At 49.9% G+C, this 23,555-nt stretch overlaps 1 protein-coding gene across 1 annotated transcript in view; it reads right to left on the reverse strand.

The window, feature by feature from the left end:
* The window catches only part of LOC122386428 (T-box transcription factor T homolog), a 32,222-nt gene that overhangs the window by 2,885 nt on the left and 5,782 nt on the right, over nt 1-23,555 (reverse strand). Inside the window, exons 3-7 of the mRNA XM_043375607.1 lie at nt 20,535-20,630; nt 19,935-20,109; nt 14,372-14,524; nt 13,887-14,109; nt 13,478-13,591 (exon numbers count right to left, since the gene is read on the reverse strand). Of these exons, the coding sequence (XP_043231542.1) occupies nt 13,478-13,591; nt 13,887-14,109; nt 14,372-14,524; nt 19,935-20,109; nt 20,535-20,630 (761 nt within the window). The remainder of the gene's footprint in view (nt 1-13,477; nt 13,592-13,886; nt 14,110-14,371; nt 14,525-19,934; nt 20,110-20,534; nt 20,631-23,555) is intronic.

Genomic DNA, 23,555 nt, shown 5'->3' on the forward strand with positions numbered 1-23,555 from the left:
TCCAAAACATTACACGAATCACAATCACGCAAGCTTTGGGATCATCCTCTCAATAAAGAAATATGATGCCACACTGGATCGGATTTATTCATGTATGGAGGCTTACAGCGCCCAGAATGTAAAAGTACAGTGATGCCAATAGTTTTGCTGGTCTGACATCATTGTAACTCCGTGAAGGGACGCATAAACTTGATGATTCTTGTAGATGTAGAGTAACACTGGATATATGACAATGCCCGTCTAGGCTAGTGGCCGTTGGCACACTTCGCCCGCAGATTTCTGCGGTGAAAATTGACCAATAGCCATCCTCCATCTTCATGGCTGCGTCCCGGGACTCTCCGGGTTGGCATGCCAAAATTTACGACCCGTTGCCGGCCCGTCGCGTCGGCTGCCTGCGGCCGGCGCGAGCACTCGACACATCATAAAACCAAATATCCACCGACCGCGCTCGGCGGGTCCATTTGGAATTCCTCGATAATTGCGTGAAACGTATGGCACGCGGCCCGAGAGTGAGATGCCACTACTGGGGGCATTACTGGCGTGGGGGACTCATCGCGGATAGACTGTAGTCAGGTAGCTTCAAGACGTGTGTACGGTACGTCGTGTCATGCCATCTTTGCATGGCTGCATGACTGCACATTTTCATGTCCATAGGCGCGGGAGCCGGGGGGCAGTGGGGGCAGCTTGCCCCCCCAACTCTGGGGCCGTGGGGGCGGTGCCCCCACAGCTTTGAGACGGAATACCACACTTTTTTGCAAATGTTTTCTTTTTTTTGTTGAAAAAGCCGAGGGGTGAAAAATAAGTGGCCTAAAACCGGTGAGAAAACTAGATTTGGGGGTACCCTAGGTTAATCTCTATTATGGTGTGCCCCCCCCCCCCCCCCCCAGTCGGAAAGTAGTTCCCGCGCCCCTGTTCATGTCTGTAAAGCTTGGCAATATTTTTTTTTTTTATAAATATGTGATAGCGTTTGAAGGCAAACGAAGAAAAGCACTGAAGGACAGATTGAATGTGCCCTATAACTTCAGAGCTTCTGTATCGGGTGTGCAAGATCGGATTTTCCCATACCTGCTACATTGCATGATTAAATCGAGACATCCAGGCATTTAAACGGCACGTGCACTATGCTTTAATATTACAAGCCGTGTGGTTCAAGGGGTGTGGTTAAACACGTTAAAGGTAGTGTGCCAGCTTTCTTGGACCGTATGGAGTTAACGGCCCAGATAAGGAGAACCGGATTTTTAGAACTTATCCATACCTTCAAAACTCATGGAAACGTCTTAAATTCTTCAAATTTTGAGTACCCCAGTGCGAAATTCGCCCCGACGGGTTGTCGGTCGTACCCCAACCACATTTCACACCACTATGAACAATAAATGCACACACTGAAATCGCTATTACCGATATGCTCATCCAATCAAGTTTCGATAAACCCGTTCATCATCATCTCCTGCCAGGGGTGTCGATTTCTCAAAATGGTTGGGGGTGCTCAACCCCTGCACCGGGTGAAAGATTGCAGCTTTGCCATGGGCACAACCGTAAAAGGCATGGTTGGGTATCCCCATAAGGTACTGATAATCCCGGGATTTCCACTAATATTTCCCAAAGGTTGAACGTTCTTCAAAATCATTCTGCTCGTCCTAGTACTTGGCTACCTCATTACATAAACATCTTTCCGAAAAAGTCGTACATTTGCCGGCAGCTCGGCAGCAGCCCCAGCACCTCTGTAATAAGGTGACAGAAACCGATGACCGCGGTTAGCACCGGTGCAGCAGCCCCTGCGGTCCACAGGGGCGGACATTGCGCGGGAGGCAACGGTATAGCTACGAGGCTCTGGCGTTAATCAGACGATCACAATAATCGTTAAAAAATGACAGGTGATCGCATTTCGATATTTATGGGTTTACGATTTTCCTCAGTGGCGTAGCCAGGTGGGCCCGTGAGGCTCATGCCCCCCCCCCCGTTAGGTTCAGGGGCCCATCGGGTTATTCGGGCCTGAGGGGCACTGCGGCGCCAATTGGCCGCTGAGGGTCCAGGTTGGCTATATTTGGACTCAGAAGGGCCCCACAAGGCTCGTAAGAACACCTCATGGGCCCACAAGTACCAACATTAAGATCTTCATAGGGGCCCAAGCCAGCCTCTGAGGGCCACTTGCCGGCCTCTGGGGGCTTAACCGGCCTATAGGGGGCCAGCTCTAGGAGCTGCACACCCGCCTGTAATGGCCCCACACCCATTTCTCTGAGGGCCCCTATAACGGCGACTGTGAGGGCCCTCACCGGCACCCCTGAGCGCCACACCGGCGTCTCTGAGGGCCCCACACACCTAACTCTGAGGCCCTACACCAATGCCTTTAAAAACCCTACATGGGCGGTTCTGAGGGCCCTTGTCAGTTACCAGCGACCCTGACGGCCCCACACAGGTGACTCGGAGGATCCCAGCGGCGTCTGAGCGCACCATGCCAGTCTCTGAGAACCACACAAGGCTCCTGAAGGCACCGGTGACCTCTTGATATCTTCTTGTCGGCCTATGAAGGGTCCGTTCCGTAACAGCAGTTCTGAGGGCCCCACGCGCGCCTGTGATGGCCCTAAACCAGTGTCTCTGAGAGCCCCCACAACGGCGCCTGTGAGGGCCGTCACCGGCGACTGTGAAGCCCCCACACCGGCGCCTCCAGTCCGAAGGCCCCACATTGCCATATCTGAGGGTCCCACACTAGTGCCTCTTAAGGCCCTATATCGGTGGCTCTGAGGGCCCAACATCGTAGCTTCTGAAGGCCCCACAAGTGCGCATGTGACGGCCACCCTGCCACCGGTGACATTTGAAGGCCCCACACCGGCGACTGAGGGCTCCATCGGCGTCTAAGTCCGTTCCGGTCTCTAAAGACGACCCCACAGGGTTTCTGAAGGTACCACCGGCCTCTGATGGCCCTTAGCCGGCCTCTGAGGGCCCGTCGCCGGTCTCTGGAGCCCCCTGCTGGCTTGTAAAGGGTACGCGCCAGCAGCTCTAAGGGTCCGACACCCGTGTACGACGGACCCACACCAGTGTCTTTACAACTTAACGTCTTTTTTCGCTCTTCTTCTTAAAACTAACTTTTCTGGCTTTACATCTTTATTTCATGCCTTGTAAATTGCGTAATTGTTTTATTTTTATTAGTGAAAGACTGCAGAACAATTATTTTCCTCAAGCAGAGTTAGTGGGAGTTATTGAGGGACAAAATCATTGGGGGTGCCCGGAAAACCATTGGGGGTGCTCATTTGAGCATGGGGGGTGCTGCAGCACCCCCAAAGGTATACAAATCGACACCCATGTCTCCTGCGGTTTCGAACACGCCTGTTAGGTGGCTTCTGATGCTCGTCGAGGTCGGAATTTCCAAATTCGCGTGGTGCGTCGGGCCGCGCGCTCTGACTTCGGCCAAGAAAAATGCGTCAGCTGATCATTGTCATTTCTGCCACTTGCGTGTGGTGAAATGGGGTCATAACTTATAAGTTATAAGACGGCTTTTTCATATCAATTATTTTACATAAAATCATATTTCAAACCATAAATAATGTTCGACAGCCAAATAAAAAAAAAAAAACAATACCAATACGGGCTTACAGTTTAACCCGCGCCCTGCTGGGGGGGGGGGGGTGTTTGAACACCCCCCCCTGTGGTTTTTCGCAAATATCTCAAAAACGGCGGCGCGGAGCGCCGCCGTTTTTGGTACACCTTACCATACATCAATTCTACACATGTTGTGAAAATTTCAGACCAAGGTCATTCAAGGTCAGGTCACCAGGTCACTTGAAGTGACCTCACCTCATAAAAACTTTCAATGTCTGTCATAGCTACACCGAGTGACCGATCGCTTTGAAACTTTCAGCGATTGCTAAGAGCAATAGCATGTACAAAATGTATATCTCAGAATTTTGATATCGATGACCTAAGGTCAGGTCAATTTTGCGACCTCCCCATTATAAGTCAATGGGAGAAAATTGAAATGCGCCTCTTTTGGATGAAAGACATTATAAACACTCCCAAACACCGAATTACAAGTGGTTTAGACACACTGAACTTGAAAATGGTGTCCGTGACCCTTGTTTATGCCCTGAGGTCATCTTAGGTCACGAATGGTAGCTAAAAGTTTTTCGCAAATAACTTTTGATAGAGGCATGCTAGAGCGATGAAAACGCCTTAGATGTGTTCAGCTCGACGATACGGATCGACTGATATGCAACATGACCCTTTCCGGTCAGGTCATGACCTTGACCTGAGGTCAAATTTTCAAGTTGACCTTTCAAGGTCAAGACATAGTTCATTCGATGCGTCTTGACGAGAGGAACACGATGCCGGTAAAAGTAAGCTCGTACAAGGCTTGGGTCAAAAGTTATTGCAGAAAAACTGTTTTCGAAAAAATCGGCTATTTTTGCAGTTTTTGCCCCCTGCAGGCAAAACCGTTGACGTTAGGTCAAATCTGAGAGAACTGCTCAGAAAGGGCGTTAATAGGGCTATCGAATGCGCTTTTCCGCGGCGCTGTAGCTCTATTGGTTCCCGAGTTATGCGTTGGCTTCTTGGAAATTTTCGACATTCGACCTGGAAATCGGCGAAATTTTGCCTTCAATGATCTCTGGTGACCTGACCTTTGACCTGACCAAAAAATTGACCGAAGTGATTTCGTCATTATTTTTTACGCTCTTTCGAACGCCGCCTTCCGCGTATCGCTACGTGGCCCAGGAGCCGAGTTACAAGGGGGGTGTTCAAACACCCCCCCCCCCCAGCAGGGCGTGGAAATCCAGGACCCCCAGCAGGGCGCGGGTTAAGGCTCGACATTGTGTTGTCTACGATTAGACAGCTGATAACTCATTCCCGTACGTCGTATGGTCGTAACACTATAATGACCTTTGCTTATTGTCACAAGTGCGCCGCATTCGCGATTGTTGCCCGACGCCTGTTTGCAGGTGAGCCCACTACAGTTGTTATACATATCTAAAAACCGAAAAACTTTTAGGCGAAAAAGGCACTATTCCAGGCCCATTTTTGATTTTTTTTTGCGATATTAGGTAAAAACAGAAGCTTCTTATCCTAGGAAAAATAAAATGGGAAATCTTTCAAAGGTGGCACACTACCTTTAAATACGTTGAACCACATGGTTGCTGACGTCACTATCATATAGTTGTGAGCTTTTTGGCAGGTATGGGAAACACCTTCCAGCCCTAAGGCGGGGAATTCAATAAATGTCACCTCGCTTTTTTAGCAAAATCACCTCGGGCCTAACGGCCCTCGGAGTTTTCGCTAAAAAAGCCTCGGTGACATTTATTGAATCATCCCGGCCCCGGGCAGGAATATATTAATCTTATTGGATCTTTAATGGTCAATAACGTTTGACCTTAGGTATGCTGTCAATGAACTGAGCATATATTTGTCGCAAGACCATGCATCTGTCAGCAATCAGTATTTCCCCACGCTTCACCTGTCAGTGCCCAGTGGTAGAGATTGTCTTCATCGCTCATTCAACAATACAAACATCACATCTTCGAGATGAGGACACTCGAATGAAACGTGCCACGAGTAGCGATCACTGAATCCATCTGTTCGTCATCGATTCCTGCCTGTCCTGTCCGTCCGTTCATCTGCTTGTCTGCCCGTACGTCTGTCCGTTTGTTTCTATTCATGTCTGTGTGTCTATCTGTTTGTCAGACTGTCCGTCTGATATCCGTTCGTCGGTACGTCTGTCTATCCGTCAGTCCTTCCATCCTTCTGTCCGTCCGTCCTTTCGTCCGTCTGTCAACCTATCCGGCTAGTTTGTTCGTCTGTCCGTCTGTCCGCCCTTTCATCTTTGCCGGGCCTGCCCGTTGTGGGACGCGCCTTCAGGTGGCAGTTGGTGCCACTGTAGACCACGTCACCACACACTCACTGAGTCCCAGTGAGCGTTTACAGCGTGTCGTAAAACTGACCGGGCCGGTCCCCTCGGCAGGGCGTAGTATTGACAGATGTAACCACAGACAGACAGACAGACAGACAACAGAGAGACGAACGAAATGTCCGGCAGACTGATGGACAGGCTTAGGGGAGAGTGGGGTACCTAATTTGGCCGCTTTTTTTAGAAAACGATGTAACTAAAAAACGACAACACATTTCTCCATTTTCTCAACGCTGACAGGTGTGGCATACATTTTACTTTACTGGACAGTAAACTTGAAATGATAGAGTAACTACTTATATTGAAATTGTGACGTATTACAAAGGTCTGCAAAGCGGCCAAATTGCCCCACTAGCAGGGTTATTTGGCCGGGGGTGTGGGGCAATTTGGCCGGTGTTAGTTTGAGGCCATGATTTTTGTTATAGGCGAGTCAGCTTCACATTCAGCAATGACGCGTGTCCTACGACGCATTTGAAGCATTTTGGAGGTTGACTCAGCCGTCACAGGGGTCGAAAATAGCCAAAATAGCGGCTCTAGATGCGATGACAGTTTTTACGAATAACTTTTGAAGTAATCAAGCTAGGCCAAAACTAAAAGTACCATCGTAATTCTCTCGTCATTCCGCATCGAAACATGTATGTGTTGACCTCGAGAGGTCAAGGTCAAAGGTTGGCTTCAGGTCACGTTACCTCAGGTCGCTTGACCTCAAGGTTACGTGAGTCATCATGTCATCATGTATATCATGTATATCATTCGATGCGCCTTGACGAGCTGAACACAATGAGACCATTTGCGCGGCTGTATCTTTTTTCTGTAAGTATTTATTAGCAAAAAATCGTTAGGTAACCTTTGATGACGTCACATGCCCTTACAGCTGTCCAATAGGAAATATGGCATCAAGGTAGTCAAAGTTGGTCATGAATCATGTCCTTTATGGTATAATTGACCATGACAACACGGCCGTCCCAGCATAGTGACTCTGAGCGCACCGGCCAAGTTGCCCCGCTAGACCCGGCCAAATAACCCCACATTGCCATTCCGAAAATGTTTGTCTATAAAGTTGTCATGGCTGTACAGAACTACATGAAATTGTTCTTGGAACCGCTGAACACCCTCAAGAATGGCGCTATAATGTTGGAATTCGTTTACAGCCCAAATACTACATGTTATACAAATTTTTAAACGGAAGTAAAAGTTACCATTTTCTAACGAAATTCACGTTTTATTAATTTTGAATAAAACTAAGAGGGGGTAAGCCGTTTTGACATTTGTCCTCGGGTTAGTTCTGCCGATGACAAATGAATAGAGACCAAAGTTATTTCATTCACTTTTATCAGCTTTCGTACAGGTGGGGGCGGCCAATTTACACCACCGGCCAAATTACCCCACTCTCCCCTACGTTATACGTGGCTTACGGACTACAGGACGGACAGACGGACTTCTTCTTTTTACTCATGACATATCGGTCATGCTGTCATCAAATGTGTAACTAAGAAGTCCACAGCAGTGCCTCAAGCCATATACGACAGTATGCCCCTACTTTCAATTCACACCGCCTCCAACAGCAGGACGGTAGTTTGCCGAGCCCCGAGGTCCCAGCGGACAATCAACAGCCACCATTTCACTGCTGCACACTGCTCAAAGCAGTCCTCACCAATACCACCCCCTCAGGCGGCGTGGGATGGCAGTATTTCAGCTGCGGCCACGGCCAAAGGACGGCTCAGGCCACCGCGTCTGAAGCGGTGAAAAGCGCAAGACGGGGCCATTTTCAGAGGCACTGACAGCCGGCGGCGGAGGACTGGTGCTGAATACTGAACAGCGCCGTGCGGCGGACGCCATGGTAGGAGTGTGGTAGGGTGTCTCGAAAAATAAAGTTGACATGCCTATAGTCCAAAACATTTGCAATCGAGTCTGCTGGTTTCGAAAATCGCAATTAAAAAATTATGAGCCATTGTCTTCAACAAGCGCAGTCGCGATTTCCAAAAGCTTGCACCCACTTTTCGGGCGTTGCAGTCTCCATTGGTTTTGCTTGGTGTTAGTGGCAGTAATAATACGGTGGTTTTCACGAAAGTCTCAGGCAGAGTTCGTGGGTGAAGAGTTTAAGCGTAGTTTCAGGTCGGTAGTTAATTGACTTTATTTAGTGTAGACGTTGTCGATACACTTTTTAACCCTATTCCTGGCGGGCTCCGCCGGGACAAGAAACTGGCGGGCGGGAGGGCCGATTCGGCCCCCCCCCCCCTGAGATCTCGAGAACGAAGCAAGATAGCGACAAGCGGTAAACGGCATCGGATACGCATGGACAATGTCTACAATTTTTACTAAGGTCATTTTCAGGTCAGGTCAAAGATGACGTCACAGGGGTCGAAAAAGTCAAAATGGCGGCGCTAGATATGGAGAGAGTTTTTCTCGAATAACTTTCGAATTAGTCAAGATAGGAACAAACTAAGGGCATCATCGTGATCCTCTCGTCAATCCGCATCGAATGATATATAAGTTGACCTCGAAAGGTCAAGGTCAAAGGTTGACCTTAGGTCACGTGACCTCGAGGTCATCATGTATATCATTCGATGCGTCTTGACGAGCTGAACACAATGAGACCATCCACGCGTCTGTATCTTGTTCCTGTACGGAGTTATTGGCCAAAAACCTTTGGTGACCTTTGATGACGTCACATGACCTCACAGCTGCCCAACAGCAAAACAGACCTCAAGGTAGTGAAGGTTGATCGTATATGAAGTCATGTATGGTATATGGGGCCATTCCGACCCGTTTTAGTGGTAAAAACAGGGAGTTGATTTTTCCCCCATTGACTTATAATGGGGAGGTCGCGAAATTGACCTGACCTTAGGTCACCGATATCAAAATTCCGAGATATACAAATTGCACATACTGGTACCCTAACTAAAGCCTGAAGAGAAGAAATTGATCGGTCAAAAACTCTAGCTCTGGCGTGATTGCAAACTTTTCTGAGGTAGGGTCACCAAACCGCCTCTGGTGACCTGACCTGAGGTCAGATCAACTCAAAATTTTCAGACATGTTGTGTAGAAGCCTTATAGGAAAAGTCAGAAAATTTGAGCTTCCTAGCTCAACGCGTTTGGGAGAAATAACCAAAAAACCTCAGGGGGGGGGGGGCTCCTGAGGCCCCCCCCCCCCCCCGCCAGGAATAGGGTTAAAGTCACGCCTGTAATGCGATCTTCGCTTCAGCGCAGCTAAACTCTGGACAAACCACGTCCGGCACCAGCCCATAATCTCAGTCGGAACTCGGACCAGACACGCTAGCGCCACAGACGCCTATGTAGTCGACACTCGAGCCCAACCGCGGCAGCAGCACAGTGATAACTTTCGTCTGCTCTAACCATAATAATAGTACCCAAGCCACAATTGTGAGCCGTCTCGTGTCCAGATCCTGCCGAGGACGAGAACGACGGCCGCTGCCGCCCATTGAGGAGCGCTGAGTTTCACCTCGAGGGGCTGCGGCCGCCAGTGTTGATTGCACTCTCGTGATGGTGTCGACTGTCTATGTATGCATTGGTGGTGAAGTTCCTCATTCATTCTCAGGCCATGGCAAAGCCCGGTCCAAGTACCCGTAACCAGACCGTGGTCCCGGTCCTGAATGTCCACCTAGCAGACCTTCCTCCAGCTCCATTGGTCTCTTACACTGGCGGATCTGCAGGGAGGGGGCATTTAGGGCTATGCCCCCTCAAAGGCCTAAAGTGGCCTGTTTGCCCCCCCCCCCCCAAACGATAATGAAACATAGTTCAATCAGTGCGTGACCCAGCAGCCAAGTTAAACAGGGGGTGTTTTACCACCTCCCGGCCCTCAAAGGTTGCGCCAAGCACCGACCCGGAGCGGGTTAACTGGTCGATAAAAGCAATGTGAAGTGTTTACAAAGTGATATAAAGGCATGGGTCGGGTGGGTTACCATTTCTATATTTTTTCTTTTTAGTTAAAAAATGTTCATCGTGTCAGGGCTGTGACGAAAAATAAGTGGCCTAAATCCGATGAGAAAATAGGATTTGGGGGCACACTAGGTTTGGCTCCTGCATGAGTTGCCCCCCCCCCCCAAAAAAAAAACGCAAATCTGGATCCGCTAGTCTTCCTCGCACGCAGCAGCGATGTTCTCCGATGATTCCTGAAGCAGAGGAATGCTGCTAGCGCAGAAGAGAGTCGCAGAAGCGTGTCGGCCATGACGGCCGATATCAATGTCAGCCGTGCGAAGTCAAGGCTCGACCTCCCACTTATCCGGACAAAAAATTGGAATGGAGTGCGCTCAAGAGCAAGACAGAAACGTAGAAAACGCGGCATATCATGTGTGTTGGCATTCTTACTGCATTTTACCTAGTCAGCAACATGGATATTAGCTTTTAGCATAACCTACTGTCAGCAGGATGAGTATCACTCAGGTAGCAATTTTTGGATATGTTGCGCTAGGAAAGTGTCTTTAGTAAATGTTTATGCAACAAATGTATTGGTTCGTTGAAAGATCGCAAGCTGAAGCGAGAACGCATTTATACGGTTTACGTGAAAATAACACCGAAGAAAGCCTACGGAGACTGCAACGCCAGAAATTGTCAGGAAAGGGTTACGATAGACGAGGTGCGCTGGTTCTTAACATTAAATGAATTTTTTTAAATCATCATTTCATGTCATAATAAGGCTAGATGCATGTGGTTTTTGCTATAGGAAGTGAATTAATTTTTTTGACCCCACTTTCGAGACACCCACTGTGGGTGTGGGTGTGGGTGTGGGTGTGGGAGGAGGCTGGGCACAGTGGGGAGGCAATCGCACGGCTGATTATGGCGATATTTGTAGAGATTTTGGAGTGAAGGGCAGCAGATACAAGAAGAATTAATCACTATTCTACTCGTATCTAGTTAGGTGCATGCACTGTTGGGAAAAGTTTTGAAGAAAAGAATGAAAATACAGTAGCTCAGCTAGGCTCCCGTTGAGAGCTTAGGTAGCGAAAAGATTCAAGCTCTAATCGTAATATTCAATTAAATTAAACGCAAATTGAAATCTTACTTGAAAAGACTATCAGACAACAGTGCAAAATGTCCGAATATTGATATTGCAATATCTATCCTGCATGTGCTCAGAAAGCAGACGGGTGGAGGTAACACCCATCAGTTCCCAAAGCTCCCGATGCTGGCAGCCACCGGAACTGATGCGGGACACCCCCGGTGGGCGTGGCCTCCGACGCCGGGAGGCGGTGCAACAAAAGACCAATAGTGCCGTCCTGGGCAGTGAGGGCCGGCCCGGTATGGCACGGGCCGGGCCTGAACAAACAGCAGCGCCCGTCGGCCGCGGCAGCGCCGCGCCTTTACGAGAGGCGACAATGGATGAGCAAACATCGCTCACCGCCCGGTACAGGGACGGTGGACGGTGGACGGTGGACGGTGGACGGTGGACGGTGGACGGTGGACGGTGGACGGTGGACGGTGGACGGTGGACGGTGGACGGTGGACGGTGGACGGTGGACGGTGGACGGTGGACGGTGGACGGTGGATGGTGGACGGTGGACGGTGGGCGTCGGACGGCGAATGGTGGACGGTGGACGGCAGTGCAGCCGTAACACACACCTCGGTAAATCCCCCTGTCCACATGCGCACACCGCCCGGGCCGTATGCTGCTGTGGTATTACCCCCACTGACCTCAGCTGGGGTAAGACCCGTCACTACCGCCGGGTCCATCGGACGGACCTAACACACTGCCGTCCATCTCTGCAGGTAGTATCCAAACAGACATTGCGGTCCATCTCGGCAGGTGACATCATAGGTGCTGGCTATGTGAGGTCACCCATGACGGAATCATCAGGTGGTAGCCAGTCGCACACCCTATCCAAAGACAGCCTTTCCGGCCAACTGTTTTGTTAGAGCTTTGTGCAACAGCTTTGCAACTGCTTTGTTATAACAGATGTCTTTAGATGCAGTAGCTGTAATGATCTGCTGAAGATTTTGCGTCAGTTGTTCAGCTGGTGTAACTGGCTTATCTTGTAGGTGCGTCATTTCTGTTCAATCCACAACTGTCCATAATCATTCGTGGAACTAGCTATACGTATAGCAGCTTTCATAGACATGTGTATAAGGCTGGTCCTGACGAGACATGCGCCTGAAATCTGAAAAAACGAGCAGTCTATTGCAGCAGTCTATATCCCTTGTCAGTTGTCACCAAGCTCGTCTCCACTCCCTGATCAATCTAGGACAACACACAGTTCACCAGTTGCCGTTCCTTTACACCAACTTCATTACTGTGATGACGCCTGTAAACCATCCCTCCACCTGAATCCTTCCCACGTCTGCGCCAGCTGGTCCATTAACCCGGCAATGGTGCTCCAATATCCACCTCGGCGGTGTGTTGGATCCGCCACCGCTGCTCCATTACCTAGTCCATTAACCCGTGTAATGGTAACCAGCGGCCGCAGCTGGGACGTGCGCCTGCCCGCGGGACAGGGCTTAGGGACTGCCTGAGGGGCCAGGTGGGACAGAGTGGGACACTGAGATGCGCCTGCCCGCGGGACGGGGCTTAGAGACTTCCCGAGGGGCCAGGTGGGACAGGGTGGGACACTGAGATCACAGTGTGGTGGTTGTGGAGTCGTGACTCGTGAACGCTATGAAAAGGGTCGATGTGACCGCAGCCGGCAGATTTCGAGTGGTAAGAACTGTTTCATCAAAAGAAATGGCCAATTCCAAATGCCAAATAGGCCACTTCAATATAAGGAAGGAGCCGAGCATCGGGCACGTTGCAAGGAATGCATTGACAGCACTTGGAAACTGTTCAAAACAATTATGAAAGTGATGCAGTCATTTGGCGGGTATGTTATTGGTGCCCTCACCAGACATCGCAAACCAAACCTAAACCAATGACATAAACGATGTATCAACTCTCAGCTTTTAACTTGCATTGTGCAAATAAAATGTGTAGCAATTTTACAAGTATTTCTTAGTTGTGTAGGTAAACTTGAGATCAGGCCAGGGGCAGCTTTGCCGGATGGTGGCTAGGACGATAAATTAGGAACTGCAAGGGCCTGGGGTCACTGGAAAACCCATGGCTTGATTTATGAATATGAACACTCATGGTCGTTCTGTGGGTATGTATTCCAACTGCCGACAGTAAAAGTTAGCCGATGATACCTTCACCGTAGAGGCGGTGGTCGGGTCTGTTCAATTAATCCCAAATGGCGCCTAATTGTCCACAAGGGACGCACACCAAGTTTACATTACAGCATACCCGCGCGCCCGGACAATGGTCGCTATTGTTCGGCGGGTCAGCTGTGCCCGCGGGCTGCAGTGAGGGTTTCCAATGGTTTTACAGCAGCCGAAGTGGCTGTGTGGTCAGCACTGCGTGTGGATAGTGAAACAAGCCAATACACTGGCTAGGACGTGCCACACACGCCGGAGAGTTTGGCACGCCTCAAGCCGCCTCTGACCCACGACCTGACTTACGCCACACCTCAATGCACGCATGTCACGGACGTCGGGGAAATACGAACACATATAACAAAGATCAGGCGCAAATTTAGCAGGATCCAGGATCCAGCTAAAAAAAATAATTCCTAATAATGAACACGCAGCTCATACACTTACCATTCTCCGTTGGTGCAGCTCCGACCGTTGAGCCTCGGCCTCGTCCGCCCTTCCTCAGGGGGGAGCCCTGGGGAGGGGGCTGCGGCAGCCGGCTGGGGTACGGCTGAAACCGATCTGGGGAGGGGGAGGGGAAGGTGACCGGTCAGAACGAGACACAGCTCTCTCATGGAGCCACCGGGTCACAGAAACAGCAAAATAAATGGGAGTTCCTAGAATATAGCGCACAATACACGAAATGTGACGAAATGCAATGCGAAACGAGTGGTAATACAACCTAGAAGAGCATGTCGACTCAAAGTTTATCAATAAATGAGTGCCTAGCCGATATAACTAACTGAAGTGATGAAGGACAGTCGACACTACCTAATTCAACGTCAGTTCAGGAGGTATTGGATGGCTCGACTCTTACTTTGGGCCATATGTGCTCCCTGCTCAGTGTTCAGCTGCTGCTGCTGCTGCTGCAGTTGATGTTGTTGCTGCTGTTGTTGTTGCTGCTGGTGGTGATGCTGCTGCTGCTCCCCGTTGAGCATCTGCCCAGTCTGAGCCATGCTCAGCTCAAACGCGGCCAGAGCCGAGGCCGAACGGTTGAAAGCCCGCGCGAATGGATTATTCTCCACCTTCAGAGCGGTGACCTAATCGAGGGCGAAAAACGGGCGAAACGGAACAAAACTCAGTGAAAACGAAACAGATTGATACGAACAGAACAAAAAGAAAACTTAACGGAAGAACTGATATCAGTGCAGCTAACACGAGTAGAAAGCATGATAAACAAAAAAAAACTTAACATAAAAACAGCACATATAAGCGAAAAATACAAATAACTAAATTGAACCAGATCCTGCATGTCAGTTAAAGCAGATAGACATTGCACATCGCACACAGGCGGCGCCTCACCTTGTCGTTTTGGTAGGCGGTGACGGCCACGAAGCCGGTGACCCGGAGCCGGTGCGACATGACATTGACCGCCTCCAGGCCCTGGCCCGGGATGACGTTCACACGCACAATGTGCAGTCGGGGCTCGTACATATGCATCGAGTTGAGCGGCATCTGCGGCAGGCGATGGTGGGGCCGGGGTTAGAGCGAGGGTTAGATGGGAGTTAGAAGTGTGGCTAGATTTTAGAGGGAGGAGTTACCGTGGTATCTGCAACGCGAATGGTTAGATCATACGGCGGGACTAAAGCGAGTTGGGATAGATGTTGGGTTCTTAGAAATAGCAGCCAGAGGGTGGGAAATAAAGGGATGGGGTCAGATAGTTGCGAAGATATGGTATTTGTGTTTGTGCTAGATTCTTTATCTGCCGCCTAATACAAGTCATCTCTGTAGACTAGGTACTCTTCATTATTACATGGAATCCTAAATATCAATACCACAGGGATTTGTTAACAATATAGCTTATTGATGACAGATCTAAGAGAGCCGCCCTGTGCCATTTAATCCGAGTCTCGTGTCAAATGGGTGACACCGCGGGAAGGGGACCCGCTCATCCCCGTCCCCGTACCGTTATAGGGCGGTCAGTCCCGTGGTGTTTGGTTACCGTGGTCAGTGGTGGGCGCAACAGACGATAGCATACGGTATATGGGCGGCGGCACACTACCAGCCAAATCGATCAGCTTACGCTGGTATCCGCCATCAGTTAGTTATTAGTTACTAGTTAGTTAGTTATTAGTTACTCGTTAGAGCAGTTATTATCCTTCAGTGCGTTCCGCCTTTCCACCCAATGTTTCACTAAAATGTCGCACCCCTCTCTCCTTCAGACTCATACCTTCACACACGGCACACATTTCCCCAAACTGACGATCTTTCACCCCCGTAGTTCGCTCGCTGGCAACGCCTCTGCGCGGGTCAGAAGATCAAAAGCGCCGCCGCGGCGGCTCCCGTGTCCGGATCACACCCCATAAACACCCATCGAGGAGCGATCGGGGAGGGGGGGAGGAGGACCGCGCAGTGATCGGGGCCCCATATGGCCCGTCAGAGTGTGCCGGGAATACACACACCTGGACAGACGCGGTCAGCCCCGTCCGGTCATTGGGAAAACAGGTGGCCAGGGGCAGCGGACGAGGGGACCGATCACAGCATTGACGAAAGGCAGGTATAAGAGAGGGAGAACTGCATACTTAGAAATGAGGACACCAGACCCAGTGGCCGTTGATTTGTATTTGCTTAGTTCTTCTTTCATACAGTTACTGCGCAAAGCTAATTCATCTTTTTCGTAGAAGTACCAAAGCGCAAAGCGCACCGCTTCACAAATGCACGTATCTCCAAAGAAAGCTCATAAAACTATATCCCGACTGTAAAACATACAGAGACCGCAAAAAGACCCGATTCGCAGAGCCATCGCTGCTGTCAATATCAAGCACACACAAATTCTGTGTACCGACCCGAATAGCGTGCCATAATAGCTTTCGGCTTCCTAGAGCAGTGAGAGGCACCAGACTGTGTAGAGCAGACTGTGTCTTGAATCTGAGTGACCTGAGTGACCGGTAGTGAAGAGTGATCTGAGTGACCTGAGCGACCAATTGCGCCTAAAGTCAAGCTAATATCGGTAGCGATTATGACTGGAGTGACCTGAGTAGCCGGTAGCGACTATGACATGGTTGACCTGAACGGTTTCGCCTAAAGTCAAGCTACCGGTAGCGACTGTAACTGGAGTGACTTGAGTGACCGGGGGTGAAGAATGATCTGAGTGACCGACACCACCTGTAAGTCGAGTGGCAGTGGCGCGGTGGTGGCGAGCGTCTAACTCCCAGAAACCAAGTGCCGTGTATGCCCAGTGATTGGTGCCGAGTGACGTCCAGTAAACGGTGACCAGTGACGCTTGCCGCCCAGTTACGTTTGCCGCCAAGTGACCGGTGCCGTCTGCCGCCCACTGACAGTTTGACGCCCGGTGGCCATGTTCAACTGCAGGTCACGACCCGAGCCACTGTGCGCTCTGGCCTCTGGGTCGTGTTCAACTGCAGGTCACGACCCGAGCCACTGTGCGCTCTCGGCCGAGCAGCAGCGCCGACAGGTAACGACTGCCGGCGGCCGCGGCCGATGGCTTTATTGCAGGCCGCTCGGCCAGTAATGGCCCGTTACAGGCCGGTAATGGCCTGCTACGACCGGCCGCAGAGGCGCGCGGAATACGGCAGCGGCGCTGTGACGTCATCGGTAGGAATGTGACGTCACTGGTCGACGGTGACTGGTGGTGCTCCAAAGAGGGGAGCGAGAAGCACTACCAAAAGATTCCGAGAGCCAGACTGGTGTTCAAAGCCTGATAGGTTTTCCTAAGTCTGATTGGTGTCACGACGATCTCCTCTAGTAAATTTAATCAAGTATATATTTAATATATTTAATATAGTCATATATTAGCCATATATTTAATCAAGTCACTCCGTAAATTTGGAACAGCTTTGTTTGGGCGAGACATTTCTGGTATCGACATAACACACCAAACAAAAAACTGCACTTCGCCCGTGCCAATAAATTGCAAAACGCTCATGGAGAGGAGAGGAGAGGAGAGGAGAATAGAGGAGAGGACAGGGGACGTTACGGGGTCGACTAAACATAGCACACGGCCCCGCGCCTAAGGCCAGCGCAGATCATCACGCTATGGGGCATGGAGCTAACTTTGACATACGGCAGGACGGAAGAGGGTGAGTGCAGTGCGAGGTCTTGTATTTTCTGGAGAGAGGAGGGGACTGGGTCGGCTGAAAGGTCAGGTCAGCCGGAGAATAGGTCAGAAGGTGGCGACGGCCCGACAGCTGCGGGGAACACGGGACACTGAGAGGAGAAAATGGGGCCAATGATGGCTGAAACAAAATACCGAGAGAGAGAGAGAGAGAGAGAGAGAGAGAGAGAGAGAGAGAGAGAGAGAGAGAGAGAGAGGGAGAGAGAGAGAGAGAGAGAGAGAGAGAGAGAGAGAGAGAGAGGGAGAGGGAGAGAGAGAGAGATGCTACTTGGGCCGATCGATATGCTGATCGGAGCTGAACTCAAAGAATGGCTAAACCATACCATCGGCTGACCAAACCGAAGCCTAGTTGTTTTAACCAGGCACCTCTGGCTGGATCGTTTGTTACGCTCCCATTGGAGTCGACCAAATTGGAAGATGCTTCCAGTTCCATCCCCTCCTCTTCCCGTCTCCTCCCCACGGCCGACATAGCTCACCTCTGGTCTGTTCCCAGTGAGGTCACCAATGACCACTTTCTGCCGCCTTCTCGGGCCTTTAATTCGACATTGTCCCTCTCTCGGCGCCTGTTTAAAAGGCGCGCCTTTATGACCCAGTCGGCGCGGGAGCCAGGCCCATCTCATCCACACAGCTGTAAACCACATCAAACGCTGCCGCACAGATACCGATAAATCAGCTGTAGATTTTTTATGACACGGGAATCCGCGCCGGCGCGGATTAAAAACAATAAAAGCCAGTGCGCCCATTTGGCCGGCTGATGCACGGTGTCATACTCGGCGCATTAGTGCGCCGTGTTTGTGTTCGCGGCGGTGGCGGCGCGATCAAAGTGGCGCGGCCGCCGTTCCCGCCCACAATGGTCCATAAAGGTGGCCAGCCCGCCGCCGCCGCCGCCGCCGCCGCCACCAGACGCCGCGCCGCCCCTCTCTCCTCTGCTCCGGCCCTCTGCTCGCCGGCTGCCGTATCGGCTTCAGAGGTACCGACGGCGGAGGTGGGGGCGGCGGGGGCGGGGGCGGCGGAAGTCAGCAATGGATCCGGCCGCGCGATAGAGACCTGCACCTGCCCCCGCCGCCGCCGCCGCCGCCACCGTCGCTTCCGTGGACGTACCAGGGAGCGCAGGCAATCGGCGATTGGATTGAACAGCGCCCGAACGAGGCCAAGTCAAACACCGCCGGCTGTATATCAAACACAAACGCAGGCCGATTGAACAAACAGAAACCGAAGTGCTGGACATGGCCGTTGGGCTCGGGGTCAAGCCATGAAAAGGTTACCGATGCTTGGAACATGCAAAAGGAAAATTAGGCAAGCGACGGAACTGAACTCTATTCGTATAATATATATTCACCTAAACCTACTAAGATGTTATGACTGTTTTGCTTGGTTTTAATTCAGCAATAGAACTAGGAAAATTTAACTGTTATTTTCACATCCTCATGAAAATGTAACTGCTGTTCTATCGATGTTTTTTTTTTTGTTTTTTTTTTCGGTTGAACGGTTTATTTTCGTGCCACACTGCAACATACATTGTTCCTCTCCAATGCGCAACAACACAACAAAGACGCCAAACACAGAACAATGACCCGTATCCTTCCATATTGGCGCTCTGACCTACCCAATGGACGACACAGGCGAACACTATATAAACAAGAAAACAAAACAAAAAGCGAGCATTTGGTATGAAGCTTTTTTTCACTGTTGCACCAAAATCAATAGGTAGGTATTGTTTGAAGGTTGAGCTGCTGTTCTATCGATGTTGATGTTCTGGTGTGGGTAGGTAAAAATGCCGGCTCCCTCTTACCCGAGAGAACCGTTACTGAATACAAAAATTGATGCAAACCCTGACGTTTTGTTCCCCCCAGTTCTCCACTGGAACGCTGCTCCTCCCCCCCCCCCTCCCCGCCCGGCGGCGGCTGGACCGCCCCCTCGGCGGCTGTGACCAATCAGGAGCGCCCGTTCCAGGCGGCGGCCGAACCACAATGGCCGCCGCGCCGCGCCCGCGCCCACAGTTTACACAGCGTTCCACCGCGCCGTAGACACAGGGCTGTGGTGGCGGCGGCGGGACACGGTCAGACACAACGAACGGATGTTTGCAGAGGTGTGTCATCGAACAGCTTATGGGAGGAAGGCCCATGTTTTTTCTGCGGCTATAGATTCTGCGAGCTGGTTAGAATATCAAGTAGGAAGACTTTCAGCAGCCATGTCACCTCAGCAGCCGGGGGCCAAGCGCACACCTACATGCTCATAAACATTGGTTGCCTTTACTGAATTTAAGACTGTCTTATCTGTTCATTTAACCGTTTAATTTTTGTTCTAATATTATTCAAATACTCAAATAGAGCAGCTCGTAAACAAATAAAACAAACGTTTGAACGCACTGCGTTCGTCGTAGTGCTTAGCAAAGCGTGCAAACTTTGTCATTTTGTTAGCATTGGTCTAGTAGTTACCAACGTAAGCAGCCCAAAAAAGCATGAGCATTCACACATAAGCTGCTCCGATGACACCAAAGCAAACATGTCGGAGTGTTTAGATCCCCATTCAACACTGCTGCAATCCCCGGATAGCTCAGTGGCTGACGCCATCTTTGAACACGGCACCTACCTACCGATCATAAGCTCTCCAGCAACCTCAAAACATCCCCGAGAGCCACCGCAATTTCCAGCGACCTTTGCGACTCTTGTGATGAAGTCCATCCCGGCTCTCAAGATGGAGAGGAAAGTAACCGAGGAAAGTGAACGCTGCCGATTGCCGAACGGTTACGGGAACAGCGACACATGGCTTCCACGGTCCACCACTCACCATGCTCGGCCCAGCCGTCTTGTCGTTGGTGATTTTCACGTCGTCGAAGCAGATGGCCTCCGACATCCAGTAGGCGCCCATCTGGTAGGACTTGGGGTGCACGTAGACGGCGGTGGGAGGCGGGTCGGCACGGGCAGTGGACGTCTGTTTCCAGTCGCCGTGGATGTACCGGAACCTGTCGGAAAATGGGAATGGTATAACACGAGCTGGCCGGACAACGGCATAATGTGACGAGCTGCCGGATAACGGCACAACATAACAGACCAGGCGGACAGCGGAACAGGCAAAACGAGTCTGGTGGACAACAGGCAAAGCATAGCAGACCTTCGGATAGCGAAATAGCATAACGGATCTGACGGACAGCGATAAAGGCATAACGAGCCTGCCATAAAGAGGGACGGCGTAACGTAACGAGCCTGCCGGACAACGGAGCTGTATAACGATCGTGCTGTCGTACAGATCGGCGCTACGTGAGCGTGCCATGTAATGGCGATGCCATGATCTGCTTTATGTCTTTTGATATTTGAGCGCAAATGGCGCGACACAGGTAACATTGTATAGATGAATCATGAATGAGAGAAAAATATTTCGGCCACTTACTTGATGTCGTGAACTTGCACAAACTCCAGACACATGGCGTACAGACAGGTCTTTTCCAGGCCCGACACCCGCAGTCGGATCGTGGGGAACATCTTCCTGCGAACCAGAGATCCGGTCAGTAGCTGCCAGTCACTGGAAGCCAGAAGTTATCAGAACGGTAAATCACCGGTCACCTCCGATCAGAGACTAACAGTCAGCAAAAGATCTGAAGCTCCGGCACTCGGCAGTTCGAGCTTTTCGTAGATGAAACAGAGAAATTAGGCAGTTGTTAAATGTCTAAACAAATCTTCCACTAAAACAACAAAAATAATAAAAGGGAAATGTAAATAAAGATTGATAGCTTGTAAAAGAACTGCCCATGTAAAACCATAAAGCCCCTTGCTCACAAATTGAAAAGATGATGATGCATTTCATTAGACAAAAAATTAACATGTTCCAACATTTTTCCTTAGGCAGCTGGTGACAAACGGAAAAAGGGTGCTCCTGCACTCGATACAAGGGGCTTATGGCGGGGATCATCTGAGCTTGGGGATACTTGCTGAACTTATCCATAACCAGGTGAATGCAGTGAGAAAGGCCGGATGGATATGCTTCCAGCTTAGTGTAAGGCGACAGGCCGCCTCAATTTGTTTTGTTGCGACAGGCTGCCTCAATTTGACTTCATACTTCTACGATAAGCTAAGTTATTTCAATGTTTTTTTTTTGTCTTTACCCCGGAATACTTGCCAGTAGTCGGGATAAATGTTACCCCGCGCATGACTGGGGGGGGGGGGGGTCTACAGAGCCACCCTCTCGTTTTTCGGCAGTATCTTCCAAACCGTTTAACTTATCGACACGAATCTTACGGTACCTTCGGCAGCATTAATTTGACACACCTTGTGTCAAAATTTCAACATTCTAGCTACCATAGGTGGGCCGAAAATGGCGTCAGAGTGACGACATATTGGTCGATTTTTATGCAAAACATTGAACTACGGCAATCGCTCTGAAGGCTTCAGTTTTTAAGCTATATCTTTTTCTTTGCATGAGTGGACTTTAAATAAACGTAGCTGTTACATTGTTATCTCGGATTTTCAAAATAAGAAAATTTTGAAAAACGGTACAGTAAAAAATATATTTTCTGATTTTTTTTTTTGCGTGTGTGTGTGTGCTTTTTTAATGGAATATATATAATTGAACACCCGTCGATGAACTTCTCTAGAAATTTTCCATCCCCACATCTTCAAAAATGGCGGCGGCCAGTGCCTAAAATGTGAACAAGCCAAAATGCTGATAATTATTACTTTAATCAGACCAGTGACATTTAAGGTCATCGGTGACCTCGAGGTCAATGAAATTGGGTTTCGCGCGACAGTTTTTCCATCGCTATCAGACGCCGTTTGAATTAGGACGATCAGCTCAGTAGCTTTGGAGATAGGACGGGGAGGGGGATCTGTAAAGCCCCCTCCCCTGCAGTCACTCGCGTTATAACCCGCGCACCGACGGGGGGGCGGATATCCGCCCCCCCCCCCTGAGGTTTTTCGCGAATAGCGGGAAAACCGCGGCGCGTAGCGCCGCGAAATTTGGTATGACTATTCCCTCATCGATTTTACACATGGTGTGCAAGTTTGAACCTCCTACCTTTCAAGGTCAGGTCACCAGGTCACTTTGAATGACCCAACCTCAAGTCACTTTTTTGCAACTTTGTCACCGTGCCAGAGCTACAGTAGATGTCGGAGGCCTTTGAAAGTCGCAGGATGTTATTAGGTCATTAGTAGCTACAATTTGCATATCTCGGAATTTTGATATCGCTGACCTAAGGTCAGGTCAATTTCGCGACCTCCCCATTATAAGTCAATGGGGGAAAATCAACTCCCTGTTTTTACCACTAAAACGGGTCGGAATGGCCCCATATACCATACATGACTTCATATACGATCAACCTTCACTACCTTGAGGTCTGTTTTGCTGTTGGGCAGCTGTGAGGTCATGTGACGTCATCAAAGGTCACCAAAGGTTTTTGGCCAATAACTCCGTACAGGAACAAGATACAGACGCGTGGATGGTCTCATTGTGTTCAGCTCGTCAAGACGCATCGAATGATATACATGATGACCTCGAGGTCACGTGACCTGAGGTCAGCCTTTGACCTTGACCTTTCGAGGTCAACATGAATACTATTCGATGCGGATTGACGACAGGATCACGATGATGCCCTTAGTTTGTTCCTATCTTGACTAATTCGAAAGTTATTCGAGAAAAACTCTCTCCATATCTAGCGCCCCATTTGGACTTTTTCGACCCCTGTGACGTCATCTTTGACCTGACCTGAAAATGACCTTAGTAAAAATTGTAGATCATGACCGTGCGTATCCGATGCCGTTTACCGCTTGTCGCTATCTTGCTTCGTTCTCGAGATCTCAGGGGGGCGGTCATCCGCCCCCCCCCCCCGTCGGTGCGAAGTTGGCGCACACACACAGAAATATTGAGCGATGTCAAGTTCAATATACTCGTAAATAGTTCAAATAGCTTCAAAGCTCTGCTTCACGTAGTAAAATATCTTTAGTTTAAGTATTTACGTGATAAACAAGCAAGGTATCCGTCGCACAACGCCATAAATATTTAGGCGTGCATATTTCGAATAAATGTACCTGGCAAAATCATGTACAACATGTCACTGGTAAAGCGAATCAGATGCTACGATTTATTAAGCGAAATTTCAAGGATTGCCCACAAGCTGTAAAGGAAATCATGTATTTGTCCCTTGTTAGGACACATCTAGACTATGCCAGCTCTGTTTGGGACCCATGGGGAGAGGGTATGAAGCATGAGCTGGAAATGGTTCAAAGGCGCGCTGCTAGATTTATACTTAATGACTACGACCGACATAGCAGTGTTACTGACATGCTGGCCACAATAGGATGGGTATCCCTAGAAAGCCGACGTAGAGAGGCGAGATTATGCTTACTGTACAAATTACACCATGGCAACATGAAAGTAGATGTTAGTAGAATTATATGTGAACCTAGCTATATATCACGG

The sequence above is a fragment of the Amphibalanus amphitrite genome, unplaced genomic scaffold (genome assembly GCF_019059575.1).
Source record: "Amphibalanus amphitrite isolate SeventyFive unplaced genomic scaffold, NRLGWU_Aamphi_draft 000250F_arrow, whole genome shotgun sequence".
In the NCBI taxonomy this organism is placed as follows: domain Eukaryota; kingdom Metazoa; phylum Arthropoda; class Thecostraca; order Balanomorpha; family Balanidae; genus Amphibalanus; species Amphibalanus amphitrite.